Here is a 17,736-nt window from a genome sequence, read left to right on the forward strand (position 1 = left end):
TAAATTATGACTTCTCTGTCTCCACCAAGGCCCAACGGTTCCCTTAAATTCAATCAAGAAACACCAAACCTCACACATACAGGTATCAGTCCCATAAATGTGCCTGATTCTAAAATGAAAAAAACTAATCTGGTTCCGGCCCCTGATCTGGATCTGCATCAAAATGTAATGGGCTCTTCCCTGACACACACACACCCCATCCTTCCGTCAAGGGTAGAGGAAATCTGTCATGTTGATTTGAAATAATCTTGCTTATAAAAAATGTGTGAAAACAAAATCTCCTCAGTGGGGGTAACGATCACGAGTAACCTAGAGGAATTGAAATCTGATCTGATTGTTTTTCTTAGAACAAGGTGCTCTTTTCAGAATACTCAGTCATTTGATCCGTTGATGTAAAAAATATATAAATCACTAAAATATAAAGTCAATCAATTATACTTTATTCATATAGCCCATATTCACATATCACAATTTGTATCATAGGGCTTAATATCATGATGCCGATTGGTGGTGACACTGCGGCCTCACTGTCTGTTCCACTGTGAATTAATATACTGTTCCACCGAATTTGACCGGTGACCATCAGGCAGATGTTACAGAGCCCATAGGTGTAAAACCATCAGCCTCAAGCTCTCACTCATCCCAACGTCTATCACACGACTCAATAAGGAGACGTGTTGATTCGTTCATGTAGCTCAATAACAGTTTACACTTTGGTTTTTGAGCTTTAATGCCAAAAATCTCGTTTTCATCTTTTAGTGTTTTACCATTTTAAGTGTTTTTCTGGGCAAGTGCAATATTCATCTCAAATTTATCCTGCAATAATTATTTGGGTTGTTTTTTATTGTAGTTTGTAGTCCAATGTACTCTTCTGCAGCTGCTGTAGCACTGTGGCCCAAGACAAATTTTTCAATAAAGTATATTTGATTTGATATCTGGTGCACTAGTTAAGGGGGAGGCTGAGCGAGCAGGAATGGTCATACTGGCACTGAGGTCAGGCTTTTCCTCTGGGGGTGCAGAAATAGTGGGGGGGGGGTGGTGAACATTGTTGGTGGGAACCCAAGCATCTAAAAAAGCTGCCGGCTGACTGGGCAGCAGGAGAGCGACCAGGCGCAGGGGGGGTGGAGAGGCCGACGACAGGCCACAGGTCAGCCTGGGGTCACGGTACAGAGTTATGGTGAGTTCAAACTGAGACATGGATTATGACAGTGTGTTGATAAAGTAATAATATCCTGATAATATCCATGCTAGTGGCATGACACTAACGCCCAGATTAAACTGAATGACTCTCAGTAGAGTGTATAACTCTGTCAAGGCCCAACAGTCCCCTTATGAAACCACATGTAACTTCCCTTATATATAAAGATCAGGCCTCTCAACATGTGGTATTGTTTTCATTAAGATCCATGAATTATTGTCTGATACATCAAGGAAGATGTTAATCCATAAAAGTTTTTCATCTTAACGTATCCACGAAGTAAGAATTTCAATTATATATTGGGGACACTTTGATATTTATGATCCGCTGCATTAGGCCGACTCTAGTTTAAACTTCCTTGGGTCATGCCCCACCCCTCCACAGCCTTTCATGGAAATAGGTTCAGCTGGTTTTGTATAATCCTGTTTACAGACGGGGGTGAAAACATAACCTCCTATTGTATGAATTATTTCCATGAGACCTGGCACAGATAACGATCCTCAGGACGAATCCAATGACTTTAGTGAACGCTTGACTTTTCTCTCTCACGTTTAGAGAAGCTCAAAGTTTCTTGTGAAATGTTCTAACATATACTCAATGGATTGTGATGAAAGTACAGACGTACATGGCTCTGAGAGAAATGCTTCTTATAAGTTTGGTGACCCCCTGACTTCACATCGTAACACTGGAGGCTTCCAGCTCAACATCAACCTCTCCGTTTGGCAAAAGAAAACAGAAAGAGCGTTCCTGATTAAAAATCCCAGAGATTACTTTATTTGCCATAATTATTTGACACACACATAGAAACCATCAAAGTTACCATTCTCCACATCACCATCACCTTCGCTCATCTTTACTCCGCTGCACCCTCTTTCCCATCGCTAGTCCCCTTTCCTCTTCTCTACTGCCCTCAGCCGGCTCTCCAGGACGCTCAGCCGCTCCTCCACCGCGCACGACTTCTCAGACGCAGAAGAGAGCATAGTCAACAGGGCGCACACCAGCACCAGGCCGGCCAGTCGGACCGCCGTGGCGTCCGTGGTGGCGGTCTTGTCAGTCACCATCAGTCCGAAAAGCCAGAGCGCCAAGACGGTTTTCACCACCCAGAACACCCGCCTCAACACGGCGATGAGCAGACGGAGGACGATGGTCAGCACCCAGTAGCCAATGAGAGCCAGGAGACCCCACTGAGCGAAGGCGGCCACGCCCTCTGGGGTAACTTTGGGCAGTGCAGCTGTGGAGGAAGGAAATCCAGCTTAATGGCTTTGTTTCTCACAAAAGAATAAACTCCTGTATTTTACACAAGAAGCTACAAGAGCAAACAAAAGGGAGTGGCAGACAGGTTCCCCTCAGGGAGAGGCAAGCCTGCATACTTTCCTTGCATTAGAAACTTTAATCACAACACATACACCAACACGCCTCCAGCTATTTACTTGAGATACCTATACAGGAAGGAGAAAAATAAAAAAAACTGACACACGAGCCGCACTTGTACCCACCGTCGAATCCTGTGACCCTGAGGATCTCCGTGACGTAGACGGCGATGACGTTCAGGCCGCTGGCAGCTCCCTCCGCCACCACTCTCAGCACCATCTCGAAAAACTGTGGCAAAGTGGAGGGAGGGTGGGGAGATGTTTTACTTGGGTAGCAATGAAGAGAGGCAGCATTCTGATGGTGAATAATCATGCACACAGGAGACAGACGTGTTGACACAGACTGTGTGATTTATGGGGTGTGTGTATGAAACAGTGCGTCTCATAGGGAGAAGAGGCAGTGAAAAGGGGGGGCACTCAGGAGGTACACCTTATGATCCAAAAGAAGCTGTATTGTTGACTTGCACAAACAGCTGTGCATGCTAGTGACAGCTGGACAGTGCCCCTCTCTATTCCTGTACAACCTCTATTCACACTACAAACACACACACACACACACACACACACACACACACACACACACACACACACACACACACACACACACACACACACACACACACACACACACACACACACACACACACACACACACACACACACACACACACACACACACACACACACACACACACACACACACACACACACACACACACACACTATAGCCTCGACAAGCAAGGTCAATAGCAGCCCAGGAAGTTGGTCTAGTATCTTATCTGCACCTGTTATGCTACACACTGGCATGTGTGCGACGACTGTCCAGTGTGTGTCGAGCATCTGTCACCACACTTCACTTTAAAAAAAACCACACTAAACTGCTCGGTTTGGTCCAGTCAGGTTTGTGAAGCCGCAGACTTTTAGAAGCTGTGAAGCGGCAAAATAAAGGCCAATTAAATGTTGTAATGTGGATAACGTTGTGCTCTTTGGCTGCTGAGAGTGCAGCGCTGCATGTGGCGTCTCACTGTGGCCCGACTGCTGCTCACGCCCCAAAGGTGAACTGAGGATTTTGGAGACAAACAAGTGGAGGGCGTGCATATCCACAAAACGAGGAACAAAAACACAACTTCTACAGGTGCATGATCCTAAAAACAAAATGAAGACAAAAGATCTGCACATGCACAGACAGGCTGAATGCAAAGAAGCACAGTGAGCAGGGGACGCCTGCCAGGGATCTGCTAGAAATGTTACCCTGTAACTTTTTAACCACAATGTACTGTTGTCTGGAGGACAAATAACTTGTTTTTCTTGATTGAAACTGTTTTTTCCGAGGGAGTAAGGCCACATTTTGGTTTGAGGACTCATAAAAACTCAATTCTAAATCCTAGGATCATGTCCAAACCCCTATTTTGCCACATTTCAAACCATTTCATCCAACTTCTCCGCTTGCCAGCACATATACACAATATGACCACTACACGTATTCGGGCCTTGCATGCAAATATCCACTTGCAGGCAAATACATATGGCAGATTCTCCACTACAGCCATGCTCCTACTCTCAGCCCTAACTATACAGTCACCAAACAGGGCCACAGGAGCTGGGAGACACTCAGGGGGGGGGGGGTTCTTACCATGGCCAGTGTATAGACGCGCTCCTGACCAAGCATTGACTCAAGAAACAACACTGCACTCTTAGGGAAGAGGAGCCACAGCAGAGAAGAGGAAAAAGAGAGAGAGAGATGGTGTGTGTTCATGGGTGAGAGATGGATGTAAGAATGAGGGCAGAGAAGAGGAGAAGAGGAGGGCATCAGGAGGAAGATTAACAAGTTGAGGGGCATGGGGGGGAGATGGATGTAGGAAAGAGGGCAGAGGAGGAGAGGAGAGGAGGAAGGGATCAGGAGGAAGATTAACAAGTTGAGGGGCATGAGGGGGGAGGAATGAGTGTGGAAAATAAATTAGTGACCAGTTAATTAAAGCATTGATCAATTACAGTGACAGGCGGTGGAGTTAGCAGTGTGAAGGCAGGAGGTGGGTGTGAGGCCACTTCCTGGTGCAGGTGGAAGTGTTTCCTCTCTGTACCTCCGCGGCGGACCGCACCACGCCGGTTCCCAGCAGCGACTCCGCGTAGCCGTGGATCTCCTGGCAGGTTCCGGCGAGCAGGGTCCGGAGGGTGACCCCCCCCGGTCCCGGTGGTGGGCTCTCCCCGGCCTGCTGGGCTTCAGACCCCCGCCAGCCGAGCAGCAGCACCAGGCACACGGAGAGGAAGCAGCGAGCCATGGCACAGCAACCGAGATCCGGAAAAAAGACGAAAGAAGAAGGTCGAGCAGCTCCTGTCCAAGTGACTCAAAGACTTAAAAATGGCGAATCACAAGAAGAGCTCCTTTTCCCTTCTGTAACATCCACTGGTCCAATAAACAAACCTGCAAATCACACGTGTCGGTACAGAGAGAAAAAGCGAGTCTCAAAAGGATCCGAGCATTTAATTATAAACTTTGGCAACGCGGCACAAATTCTATCTGCTCCCGCCGCGTTCACACAGGCTATATAAGGTCAGAATGAATTAAAGGCTTGAGATCCGAGAAACGTGATGATTCCACCAAGGACGCAGAAAGTTGTTAAAAAATAGAAATGTGTCCAAAGTGTGTGTTTTCTATTTCCCCGTTGGAGCTTTTACGCGTAAAAGAAAAAAATTTCGGTGACGCGGATCTGACCACGAGTCTCCTCAATCCTCTTACTCCTGCTCTGAGCCACTTCCCCTTTGTCTGTGAGCATCCAGCGCTGCAACTGCGGATTATGTTGCACAACCTTGAAATAAAAAAAAAAAAAGTCCCGTGTCGCCGTGTGGCACTCCTTTCCTTCAAGCGTTTCTAACGACTGTTCCCAGGGTGCAAATGCGTCGAGTCGAGAGGAAGAGGAAGAGGAGGAGGAAGGCGCTGCGCACAAGCATCACCACTCGTCTGCACACTGGGATTTGTAGTTTAATATACCAGAGCCCGATAAAACATCTCGGTGTGAAAATGAGTAAAATGGAAGCAGAGGCCGGGGAAACGTTTTGATGGCAATTTATTAACCAGCAAACAGCAAATTACACATAATCAAGTCTGGAGATTTTAGAGAACAGATTGGAGAAAGAAGAAGCAGCTTTCAAAATAAAAAAAAAAGGAAAGAAACGGTAATGACATATGGTATATACATACACAACATGATACAAACATCCACTACACTGGAAGGAATGCTGTTTTTTTCGCATGGTACTAATTTTTTTTCTGCCAAACCTGATACCAACACAAACCTGATTTTCTCTACTCTCTTCTCGCTCCAGTATCTGAAAGCTTACAGTGAAGTAGTGGATACTGGAGCTGAATGCACTCGTTTAAAACTAAAACAAAAACTTTTAAAGCGTTCAGATCAGAGCATCAAACGCGGCCCCGTGAGCCTGGAATCATCGAGAGGAGAAGATTTCACACCGAGTCTCCTGCAGACGCACAGATGCGTGTGAGGGCGCCGTGAGAGGAGGAGCCACTGGAGTGCAGTGATGCTCCCGGCAGTGCTTGTACTGCTGCTGAAATCGTTGACCCTTTTCCTTGCAAGTCGTTGCAGAGGTGGTGGTGGTGGTGGTGGTAGGGGGGGAGGGGTCTGCTGCTTTAGCCGATGTAAATGCGATGGAAGTCGTTTGCTCCGAAGGCGGCGTTGCATTTGGGGCACTTCCTCTGGCGTGTGTCGTAGCGGGTTTTGACGCACTCGAAGCAGAAGACGTGGAAGCACTTAGTCAGTACAGCGTCCTTCACCCGGGAGTTGCAGCACGGACATGTTAGACGTGCCTGGAGGTGGGAGAGAGAGAGAGAGAGAGGGGGGAGAGGGAGGGAGGAAATGGTTTGAACAATAAACGGAGAAGCCAGTTTTGTCCTCAGATGAATGGTTTGTGATGAGCGGACAGAAATATCTAGGGCAGCAGTGAGGCCATGTGATTATAGAGGCACGACTTCAAGCTCTACTGTCCCACTCATGTCAGGAGCCCACAGATACGACATGAAGGCTGATTATGGACTGTAGAGAATCTCCTGATACGGGAGGTCATTAAAGCTTCTGGACCCATCAAGACTATATGAACACTTACAGGTTTATGGAAAAATATGACCATGATCCCACAGGGGAAGCTACAGAAACCTGAATGAGACGACTACAATTTGAAAAAGTCAGTCATATAATGTGTGATGTTTAATCTTCTGCAGTTGGTTCAAAGTGTTTTACCGTGTCCCTACCTCTCCTTGCAGTGAGATCACAGTCAGATCTGATTCCGTGGAAACCAGAGCGACAAACATAACTGGTTCACTAAGTCAAACCACTTCCAGGACTCCTTGCCGCCCGTCCGGGAATTTGCTTGAGGGATATTAATTCCAGTCTCTGTGACACTTATCAGCTACAACTGCTGCAATTTCCCAACTCGACTGTTGTTATCAAGGCCATGAGGGGGGAGTTCACACTGGATTAGACTCGGGTCCTTGTTAAGTGCTTGTATCCAAAGCATGAGGAACTGCTGCTTGTCAAATGAAATTCTAGACGCTAGTTTGACGCTGGTTAAATGAGATGATTAACGACCTTCTACTCCTTTAAGGTAAAGTATATCTTATCTTAGCACAAAGACTGGAAACAGGAAGAAACAGCTTACCTCTCTGGAACAGGATCATCACCAAGTGATATGAAGGAGATGTCTCACTATGGGAGCTTACAGGAACTTGTGTCATTACGCCAATGCTGATTGCTGCACATTTCTACACCAGGTAGTGCCACCTACTATTAAAAACTGCATGTGGACGACTTCTCACTCATCAAAGTACATAGGTTTTGTGGTAAGACATCCAACGACCCAGGATTATGTCTCTAACCTCAAATCCCCACAATATCTGTGCTACAGCTGGGTGGTCCGCACCTCTCTCTTTTGTTCAACTGTAAACTCTCCAAATAAGGCCTTGACTGTGGCCGAACCATCTGTCAAACTTGTGGGAAGCTGCAGACCTTGACTTGTATTGGCCAGAGCAATAGCCTCCACTGCCCAATGGGAGAAGTGTTGCTTTGTTACTGGTTTCTGCCGCATGAGGATTCCTCAAGGAAATGAAGTCAGTCTGCACTGGATAAGAGTGTGACCACTGCTTTCCAGGTGAAAGAGGAAAAGCCAAATAATATGAACCAACCACTTGAGGCACACAGGATGGAATTCAATGTAATCTGTACATGCCCCAAGGCAAACAAGAGCGTATGATATCATCAACCTGTTTGGAGAGGTAGTCAGAGGTAGTGACAACTCTGTGTTCAGGGACAAATGTTTCAAGTCTGCTTCCTCCAATGGTTCAAAATGAGGCAGCTTCAGCACCTCCTGAACCACAGAAAACCCCCACAGGGACACCAGCAGTCTGGAGACAGACACACTTTCACTTGATAAAAAACGCCATTTTACCTCCAAGTCCCAAACGAAATGTGTCAAAGAACTCCAACCAAACGCTGATAATGAATGTGTCCCTCTTTGTGACACCCTTCCATAACTGCTCTCCACCTATAGATGTATACAGACCCAAGGAGGAGCCTCTAGCACATTGGAAAGTGGCAATTAACATCAGTGGGAATTTCACAGTGGGCAGATCAAGCCATTCATGAACCAAACCCACAGTACCAGGAGCTCTGCTTGAGGAGGGCACACCCTACATCTTGGCTTCACACCACTGCTGCATGGAAACCAACAAAGAGCCCCAAATACCCTCTGTGACAACGGGTGTGTCGAGGATATGGCAAGGGAATTAACTTCCTCTTTCATGATTTCATCGCCATCTTGGTCCAGTTCCACATGGAGCTGGCTCCGACTGGGAGGCCAGTCTCTCTGTAGTCTGTTCCCCTGGAGTTTCCTTCCCCTCTGCAGGCTTAACAGCGTGGTTGTTGGAAGGGAGGTTAGGTCATTTTCATGTTCAGACAAGCTGGCCTGGTGCGCTTAAGGGTGAACGGGAGTGTGGAAAGAAGCTGGGAACATCTATCGCCTGCTGGGAATGTTCCAACCAAAGCAGCCATAATAGACTTTGCTCAAAATATTATTTACACAGTGACAGGGATCTGAAGCGTCACAGTGGGACTTGCTCCAATAGTGAGACATCGGACTGAATGCTTCATCTGAAAAAGAACAGAATATTCTATTTTCTTTTGTACCATCAAAACCTACCTTGTAATCATTGATTTCTTCATTTAACATGTCGTCTCCATTGCTTATTTTCTCAGCTGGTTTCTTGGCCTTTTCAATCTTTCTCCTAAGTTTGGAGATGTCCTCCTGAAAGACATTAAGAGTTAACAGCTGTAAGAAAAATGAGCCTGTCTTCCACAATTTACTTTGATCTGACAACAGACTTTATGAAATAAAATATTTAAAAAAAAAGGATTAGCAGGGAAAATAGCAGCGATGTTGAACTTTGTCATCATTTCAGTAGAAGACAATGAAATTGAAACTGGCAAAAACTATTAAGCTCACACACAATGAGGAAGTGCCATTAAACAAATGTGGAGCATATTTGTCCTCCCACAAGTCGCATAACACTGCTTTTCTACTAATAAATGCCAATTTACTTTGAGGATAATTGTTCAGTGAGTCTGATATGTTTACTGTTTTTCACAGCAATGGATCACAAGTGACTCATTGTATTTGTGTTGTTACCTGTGCTCGTCGAGCATTAAAAGACTCTTTCTCCCTGGAGATACTGTTCTCAACCACCTCCTCTCGGACCAAGCCGAGCCTCTGCTGAACCTGCTCCAGCTGAGTTCGCACCTCCTCCGACAGCAATGCAGATTCCTGAGCCTGGAGGACAACAGAGATGTCCTTTAGTCTCAAAGGGAAGGTCTATATATTTTTTTAGTAACAACTTGCCATCGTAACTGAATAATGTGTTACCTTGCGTTTGTTCATGTCCAAGGCTTGTGTTCTAAGTGCCAACTCTCTCTCAGCAGTGCTGATGGTGCCCTGCAGGAGGCGTTCCTTCTCCTCAAGCTTCCTCACCACCTGCAGCTGAGCGTCGACCTGCACATGGGCACAGACAATATGTGAAATGAGGATAACATAACATGTTAATGGTAAAAGATGAACAGGATTGTGATAAATGGCAAACAGAAAACCTGGGCGTACAATTTGGTTTTCCGACATTTTTTTTACCAACGCACAGAATCTCTACTTAACAGTGAAGGGGTGATTATTATATATTTAGTTGATAAATACAAATCCACAGCTCAAAGATAGTAGGAAATATCTGCAGGTAGTTATCACTGCAATTAAACTGTGTGTATGTCAAAACACCAGTGTGTTCAACTCCCTATCCTTACAGCTTTCCCCTTGAAGGCTGACCTGAGTTTTTAAGGTGAGAAGCTGATCTGCCAGCTCCTCCTTCTCCTCTTTCAACAGCTTGTGGATCTGGTTGGACTTGATCCGCTCGCTCATCAGCTTGAAGTTGGCATCGTCTTTTTCTCTGAGCTGCTGCATCAGCCGGATGTTCTGTTCCTGCATGTCCTCGAAGGCCTGTCCTGTCACATCCATCTCACTCAGCAGTGCGTCCTCCTCCTGGAGACGGAACACAGGCGCAACAAGGTGTTAGAGAACGAAAGGAGAACCAGGCGGCAGGTTTGTGCAGGCAAACAAAATTTCCACCAAACGCACCTGTTTGGCTATAGAGAGCTTCTTATTGAGGATGTCAATCTGCTCCTCCACAGAGCGAATCTTCCTCAGAGCCTCTTCATCTGCCATCTTCTTGCCCTCCCTCCTCTCCCGCTCCTCCAGCTCCTTTAGCCTCTGCCGCAGCTCCTCTCCCTGGAATCAGCATAATACTATTATTATTATGGGAAGGGGAAGGGTACAAGTGAAATAGTATATCTGACCATGTGCTGTTGAGTAAATGAGAAGAAATCCAAACATCCCCACATGATGTTCAAAAAGAATCGACTGGAAAGAACAGGCCAACATCCAAAACCAAATAAACTATTAACTATATCAACAGATAGGTGACTGTGTTGTGTAGCATTGATCACCTCGGACTTGGACTTTTTCTCTGCAGCCATGAGCTGGACTTTGTCCCTCTGCTCTTTGGGTGCTGAGCGGTACATGTCCAGCAGCAGCTTCATCTCCCTCTGGGACTCCTGGGCTTTCCTGCACATCCAAAATCACCAAGTCAGAAAAACCTACAAGAACTCTGAGTAAGGCCCATTCATTTTAGTTTAATCTACACAAAATAAAATAGTTGGAGAATAAAACATGCTCCCAACCCATTGAACACAGGTAACACGTCTGTTAACCTGTCAAACAATAGCTTTCTATTTACTGTGAGGCATCACATGACTGGTGAATTCTTACACACGTGTTGTGGGTTAGATAGTTCGTATTCTTCAAGACATTATAACCTGAAGCTGACGAACAGGAAATTCTGCATCAATAAAACCTCAGCCACAAATACTGGAAAAAGAAATGAGGAAAGGATTGAAAGGGTTTGAACTATTTTACAACTGTGGTGCAGCTATGGTAGATTTTATTTATCAGCAAGTAAGCAAATGATGGATGTTTAAATCAAGTCTCCCAAAATCGATTAAAAATTCAGATCAAGTGGCAAAATTATCAGATTTCTGCACCTCAGCACTTAACAGATCACTAATGCATTTTGAAGGTATCTAAAATGCACTAATAAAAGTTTTTAGTTTGTAATTATGTTGTATGAATGGGGGCAACAACATACCTAAATCTGAAGGGGTCTGAATAATTTCACCTTGAGCTATGTGACAATATTATTCAACTTTATAATTTCTTTGTGGTGAGCAGTTATAGTTTATGCATTTTAAAGTATTAAAAGAGCTGTTTGTGACCCCCTATGCTAAGTAATTATAAATAATAATAAAAGTTACCAAGCACAGATTAATACTGACATGTGAATGACACAGTTTTTCCTTGTCCATTTGTGAATTATTTTTAAAAAGACCATAATCTAAAATAGAAACCAACTACCAAACATGTGACTTACTTGAGTTCTGCTCTGACAATCTTCAGCTGCTCCATCTCCTTCCTCTTTGACCCTCCTACCACAGACAGACGCTCCCCAGCTGACTCTTCTGGTTGGCCACTGCTCCCGGACTTCTCCTTCTCTTCCTTTATCACACTGCTGCTGCTCCCACTGCTGCGGGACGGCCTATCTCTCTCCTTTTCCTTCTCTTTGTCCCGTTCTCTGTCTTTCTCTTCTTTCTTTAAAGTGTCCTTTTCTTTCTTTTCCTCCCTCTCTTTCTTCTCGTCTTTCTCCTCCTCTTTTACTGTTGCCTCTGGTTCCACGCCAGGCTCTGTTTTCACTGAGGCACCTACAGAGAGACGAAGTATAAAACACTGATTATCAACAATGGAGCATTTTATGTTGTTTACAACTTCATAAAATATTAAATAAACTTCTCTCAGTTAACGAGGTGTTGGTTACCGGTGCTGCTGGGAGTCGAGGAGCCGTTGTCAGTCTCACTCTTGACGGCGGGTTCTCCAGAGACGGCTGGGGTCAAAGGAGAGGTCGTCTCATCCTTAACGTCGTTCTCTGAGCTTGACTGTGATTGGAGGATGGCGCTGCCCTTAGAGGCACGGACCTATAGAGGCAACAGATACATATGATGACTTCAATAGTAGTGTTCTGCCATTTTCACTGTTTCCAACAGTTTATAATAACACGTACTATATTTGTGTTTTCAATTATAAGCACTACATAAGTTCTGGCTCTGGTGACAGAATGAGTTATTTTCTGTCTCCTTCTGCGCACCTGGTTGAGTTCAGCTTGTGTCTCCCTCAGTCTTATCTTGTATTTCACCACCTCTCCCTTCATCTGCTGGTTGTGGGTTTGCAGTGTGCTGATCAAGTGCCGCATTTCCCTGTTAATAGGACCTGAGTCGAGGAGGCAGTCAGGGGAACAAAAGAAATAATACACATTAGAACATCAGCAGAAATCTAACGGCAATCAAATGTATTTTCAGAAACCTTAGTCTCTTTATAAACCAGAACCTGTTGAGTTACCTGCTTGCTCGTTGGCAGCAAGAGTCTGTTCAAATTCTATTCGCAACATCTCGTACTCCTTCCTGACCTGAGCCAGAGTGTCCTCCAGCTGAAACACCTCTGTACGAACCTTCCTCTGCAGAGCCACTTCATCATTCTGTACACAAAGGGGAAAGTAAGAGTAAGAAGGGAATGAAACTGACAGAGACCGACACAGATGCTAACACACACAACTCACCTCCATGTGTTCCAGCTGTCGCAAGCGTGCCGTCCTGGTAGTGTTGAGACGAGCGCGTGTCTCGTCTAATTGAGCCTTGAGGATTAGTGACTCATTGTAGAGAACAGAAAACTGTGACTGCAGACAGCGATACTCTGAAGTGTCTTTGACCAGGCCCTCTGCTCGACACATCAGCTCCGCCTGAGGAGAATAGAGAGAGGTTAAATAGAGTCAGAAATAGTAGCGCAAGATGTCTTCTCATTTGCAGACATGTTGCACGATTCACATTTAAATGTACGTTTTTTTCAGGGTGGTAGAAGTTCTTTGGTTTAGTGATAACCGTACATTTTTCTTGCAATCTACTTCTTAAGTAGGATCACATGACTTATTGTGTGAGAAGTGCCTTATAAGTACCTTCATGTCTTATTGTGTGAGAAGTGCCTTATAAGTACCTTCATGTTGTTGTTCTCCTGGTGAACAGTTTGCAAGTCTTGCTGGAGCCTCTGCAGCTCAGTGAGGCGGTTGTCTGCCAGCTCACGGTTCTCCTCCAACTCACTGTTCATTTCCTCAAACTGGTGTCGGAAAAGAAGAAAACAAGTTCAAGATAAGATATGGAACTAAGTTTGATTATTTCTTTGTCAAAATTATGAGGGGAAAAAAAGAAATCTTACCTTTCTCTTGTTAATAGTAATGGTCCCACAAACGCTACTGGCCTCTCCACATACTTTGTAGCCTTTGCTGTTCACCTGGGGTGGCACAGGGTGTTAGTTATTACATCCTTCAACATAAAAGCACATTTAGCACAACAATGTGATTGACATTAAGTCCAACACAAATCCTCACCCTCTCCAGGATCTCACTCAGGTGTGCATTCAGGCGGTTTTCCCGGCGGCGGATCTTCTCCATGTCCCACTGCAGCTCCTCGATCAGAACCTGCAGCTCGCTCACACGTTGGTCTGCTTTGTTAGCCGCACGACCCAGAGAGCGGGACTGGAAAACATGTGAGGACAAAGCAACCGTCATAAGAGGATGATGAATGACAGAAACAAATAATCAACAAAGTAAAAAGGTATGGATTCTTTAATTTAGTTTGTTAGAATCTTTGTAACTGTTAAGGTGTGCTTGACCTGAGAAGAAACATTTTGTGCTAGAGAATAAAAAGGAAATATTATTTGTACCTCGCTCGTCATGTGACTGTGCTTTTGCTTGAGGTCCTCAGACAGCTGTTGTAGCCGCTCATTTTCACTGGACAGGAGGGAGTTCTGTGTGGATGCTGCCTTCCACAAACTGCCCTCTGGAAAGAAAAGGATCAATAATTATTATAATCAATGCAATTTCTTTCAAAAGCATTTCATCCTCAGCTATACTCCATTACAACCATGTCTTCCTCTGCAAACCTTCCCTCCTTATATCTCACCAGTTCCAGGGTCCACCTCTGCCTTCAGTTGGTCCACAGTGCGCTTCAGACACTCGTAGATCTCCACCACACGATTGGCCTGTTTCTGGCTGGACTCCACTCTCACCTGAAGCTCAGCTTCCATCTCCTCGCTGGTGCTGCTAGCCAGCGTGGCCAGGAAGGAGTTGGATGTCTCTCCCTGGTGGCCTGGGAGACAACAGAAGGAAAGAGGGCTTTGGATTACATTTCTGGATTGTTGCATCTATTGTCTTTATGTTTTTGCTGACAAATACCCTCTCCGAACATGGACTTTGTTTGTGAAGCTCCCTCTTGTGTGTTCTACACTTCAGCTGACAACCACAGAACAAGGAGACAGTTTGTCCACAGACCACTGCTGAATCTCTTTAGCATCCACAGTTTGAACTATTCAATCTTATTTGCAGACTATGTGACCTGTTTTTTTACTTGATGGTCATAAAATTATGGCTAGTCTTATTGGTCACTGTAAATCCTGCCCCTAATATAAGCGGTTCTTTCTTGTAGTTCAGTGAAGTGTTGGTGTTCTTTGGCTGTAGAAACACAAAGAACCGGTTCAAAAATAGACACTGGCTGCGATCCAGCCTTTGAACTGCCTTGGTGGAAAAGGGGTAAAAGTCAAAGAGTTTTTGTGCATTTTGCCTTCACCTCTGTCCTTAACCCTCTCCTGGTTGGAGTCGCCATCAGGTTCTGGAGTATCTGGCTTCAGGCTCCGGCCCTCAGCCGCCGGAGATTTCTCAGGTTCGATGCTGGCTTGGTCATAACGCCTGCTGATCAGTTGGACGTTTTCATCAAACTGAAAGCAGAGAATAAACAAACACTTTGACTTTTTCACCTTCATAGACATGGATACCAATAGTAATGCTTGTGCTCTTAAGTCTGGGCCAGTGAGTGTTGACCTGGTTCCAGTATCTATTGAGGATCAGCAGACTGGCATCATCGGTGGCCTGCCGGGTCTCCAGCCTCTCGATCCTCTCTCGCAACTCGTCCTCAATCACCTGCAAATCAACAAGATACGTGATTAACCTCAAAACAAGAAGCGATGCAAGTCCAGCTTCCTGTACAAGGTGTAAGAAATAGTAGGATATTTTTTGGACCTGTCTTTGATCGAGGGCTTCTCCCAACTTTCGGTTCTTAGCCTGGAGAGCTCTGATGTCTTGTTCTTCCTTTAAAATAAAAGATAATTAAAAAACAGGAGCAGGCAAACGCAGAGACACTCCTGGTGTTTTGCTGTATTGACAGTGTTGGGGGATGAGAAAGCAGCTCACAGAGTTTGACACCCCTCCCAGTTTGATGACCGTCTCCACCGCGGTGCTCCCCCCGGCCGCGGCGCTGACACCGGGGCCTCCGTCCTCTCCGTCCCGCTCCCTCCGCTTCTCCGAGGGGGCCCCGGAGGACGAGGGGCCGCCCGGGTCTCCAGGACGTTTCTGGCCCGACATCCTCAGACACCTGAAACACACAGGGAGACGCTTAGCATCAGACACAGCAGCTAGTGTTAGCCTTCTGCTAGCTCCAGATGTAAAAGCTTTTAAACGTGAAGAAAACACGATTCTGAACCCACTCGTCGATGTATTCACTCGTCAGTGTTGTCAGAAACAAAAAACACACCTGATCGAAATCTCACCTTTTTTCAATTTCAACAGTTTTCTGTTATTTGGTGACTGTGGATGTTGATGTTGCGGCTTCTCGCCTCTCGGAAACGGAAGCGTCAGCGGTGTGAAGTGGGAGAACACTCCCTGCGGCTCTGCGCCCCCTGCTGACCGGGAGGGTGACAACCTGAGGCCTCTGTTGCCTCCAGTTTCGTGGAGTTTGTGTTGAACTCATTTCAGTGACTTATTGAAGTGGAACTTTCCTCTGTCATTATTCAAGAGCGTTGTCTTTCAGTTTGAGAGCAAAACTTATTGATTTCACATTCAGATTCTGTTATGCTCTCGATCAAAACACTGTGCTTACATTCAAAAATCCTGGATCCGCCCCTGATCCTTATCTGCACCAAAATTGTTCCTTGACCCATGCATTCTGCATTCTTCCTCTGAGTTTCCCCGATAATTAATGCTGCTAGCTAACAGATAAACAAACAAACAGATTAAAACACAATTTTGTTGGTGAAGGTAGGTGCTATTTGATTCCTTCTACAAGATAGAATCATGTAATAATAATGGAAGATCTACTCAACATTGTACTTGAATGTACAAATTGTCTACAAAATCAAAGCACCAAAAAGAAACGGATACAATGACAAATACCCTGGAGATCAAGGCCCCTCTGCCTGCTGCATGTCTGCTTTGTGCTGTTGGTAATCCTGCACTGTAGTATAGTGCAGTTCAATAGAAGTACTGATTCCCAAACATCATGTTATAACTAAAGAAAGTGCAAGAATGCAGCTAAATTAAAACATTTGTAATGCACTTGGAGGATCTCAGCAACATGGATGAGATACCTTTGTACCGCTTTGTACACGGCCCTCACACCATGGATCCAAATGAGCTGCTCACTTACATTTCCTGCTCTGTCATTTTTTTAATGCAGTTCGAATAATTTGGGAGTAAGTTAACTTGTCCAGATAAGATCTTGCAAAGTTCCGACTCTGAGTCCTTATGTAAACGGGAACTCAACGGCATGGACTGAAGTCTGATCAGCGGTATTGAAGGTACATTGCACTGGGTGCAGAGTCCAGGTTGTGTAAAAGCACGCTTGTCATTATTTGTGTGATCCAGTCCTGCACATGTGTCCCTGTCTGCTGAGGTCAGTCGTGGACGCATGTTTTTTTGGGCCCTTTTCAGCAATCGATGTGAGAGCTGTTTATACATGACAAGCAATGTGACGCATGAGGCTGGTAAACAAAGAGCGTGAAAAAACAGGTTTTAGCTCCAGGTATTGGAATGAATGGGAGAATGTTCCTGTAGTGCAATAAAACTGCAGAGGAAATATCTCCCACTATACAGAATAAAAATCCCAATTTAGGTTGCACCGACTCAGTCGGTCATAATGACAAGTACAGAAATCTAAGTGTCAAACCTTATAACAACCAGTTGCATCTCATGCTTTAAAATTCATTTTGTTTACTTGCACAGAGACTACTTAAAAATCTGCATAATAATCTGGATGTGAACGTAAAGTGAAAATAAGGTAAATGATGAATATGGGCCACATTTCGTTTTGCGTGGCGTATTGCACAGACAACAGTGTGGGCAAAATTTGGAATGGAATCGGAATCAAATCAAATCCCTGACTTTGTTAAGAGCACTGGAAAGTACAAACTGTTACGATACACCCACACAAGACAACCAGGCATTATATCCCATCTGCTGCTGCGATGCACACTTTGTGCAGGACAAATGAAACCGGACTTGCAGCATTTTGCAACAGGCCTCTTACATTACATGGTTCATCTCAGAGCTGCAGAGAATACAAAAAACAGGAGGTGTGTCGGATCTGAGTGATGCAAACCTCCCCTTTCTCTCCAGACGAACTTAACATCATGTTCCTT

General features: G+C 45.1%; 2 protein-coding genes across 2 annotated transcripts; both read right to left on the reverse strand.

The window, feature by feature from the left end:
• Positions 1–1,942: 1,942 nt before the first annotated feature.
• On the reverse strand, positions 1,943–5,470 carry LOC133011565 (voltage-gated monoatomic cation channel TMEM109-like). Its single transcript, XM_061079322.1, has 3 exons — positions 4,650–5,470; positions 2,695–2,797; positions 1,943–2,429 (listed from the first exon to the last, which is right to left on the reverse strand). Exons 1-3 carry the CDS (start codon positions 4,845–4,847, stop codon positions 2,080–2,082), a joined length of 651 nt encoding a protein of 216 aa, XP_060935305.1. The 5' UTR covers positions 4,848–5,470; the 3' UTR covers positions 1,943–2,079.
• Positions 5,471–5,616: 146 nt separating this feature from the next.
• rnf20 (ring finger protein 20, E3 ubiquitin protein ligase) lies at positions 5,617–16,826 on the reverse strand. Its single transcript, XM_061079530.1, has 23 exons — positions 16,687–16,826; positions 15,871–16,002; positions 15,515–15,695; positions 15,344–15,412; positions 15,146–15,244; positions 14,895–15,042; positions 14,232–14,417; positions 13,993–14,108; positions 13,658–13,804; positions 13,486–13,560; positions 13,267–13,386; positions 12,836–13,015; positions 12,619–12,754; positions 12,368–12,489; positions 12,041–12,197; positions 11,600–11,927; positions 10,620–10,737; positions 10,252–10,401; positions 9,943–10,155; positions 9,496–9,621; positions 9,262–9,402; positions 8,776–8,880; positions 5,617–6,391 (listed from the first exon to the last, which is right to left on the reverse strand). The coding sequence occupies exons 3-23, from the start codon at positions 15,683–15,685 to the stop codon at positions 6,215–6,217; spliced, it is 3,084 nt and encodes a 1,027-aa protein (XP_060935513.1). The 5' UTR covers positions 15,686–15,695; positions 15,871–16,002; positions 16,687–16,826; the 3' UTR covers positions 5,617–6,214.
• Positions 16,827–17,736: the final 910 nt, after the last annotated feature.

Source organism: Limanda limanda, chromosome 10 (genome assembly GCF_963576545.1).
Source record: "Limanda limanda chromosome 10, fLimLim1.1, whole genome shotgun sequence".
NCBI classification, from domain to species: Eukaryota; Metazoa; Chordata; class Actinopteri; order Pleuronectiformes; family Pleuronectidae; genus Limanda; species Limanda limanda.

What these genes read in the sequence shown, in the direction of transcription:
- rnf20 (XM_061079530.1), bottom strand. Translation starts at nt 15,685, where the DNA reads ATGTCGGGCCAGAAACGTCCTGGAGACCCGGGCGGCCCCTCGTCCTCC. An exon ending in AGAGGTGGACCCTGGAACTG is followed by an intron (nt 14,109 to 14,231) that starts GTGAGATATAAG and finishes TTTTCTTTCCAG; the next exon opens with AGGGCAGTTTGTGGAAGGCA. An exon ending in CACAAGCTGAACTCAACCAG is followed by an intron (nt 12,198 to 12,367) that starts GTGCGCAGAAGG and finishes TTGCCTCTATAG; the next exon opens with GTCCGTGCCTCTAAGGGCAG.
- LOC133011565 (XM_061079322.1), bottom strand. Translation starts at nt 4,847, where the DNA reads ATGGCTCGCTGCTTCCTCTCCGTGTGCCTGGTGCTGCTGCTCGGCTGG. An exon ending in TGGTGCGGTCCGCCGCGGAG is followed by an intron (nt 2,798 to 4,649) that starts GTACAGAGAGGA and finishes ACTTTGCCACAG; the next exon opens with TTTTTCGAGATGGTGCTGAG. An exon ending in CAGGGTCACAGGATTCGACG is followed by an intron (nt 2,430 to 2,694) that starts GTGGGTACAAGT and finishes CTTCCTCCACAG; the next exon opens with CTGCACTGCCCAAAGTTACC.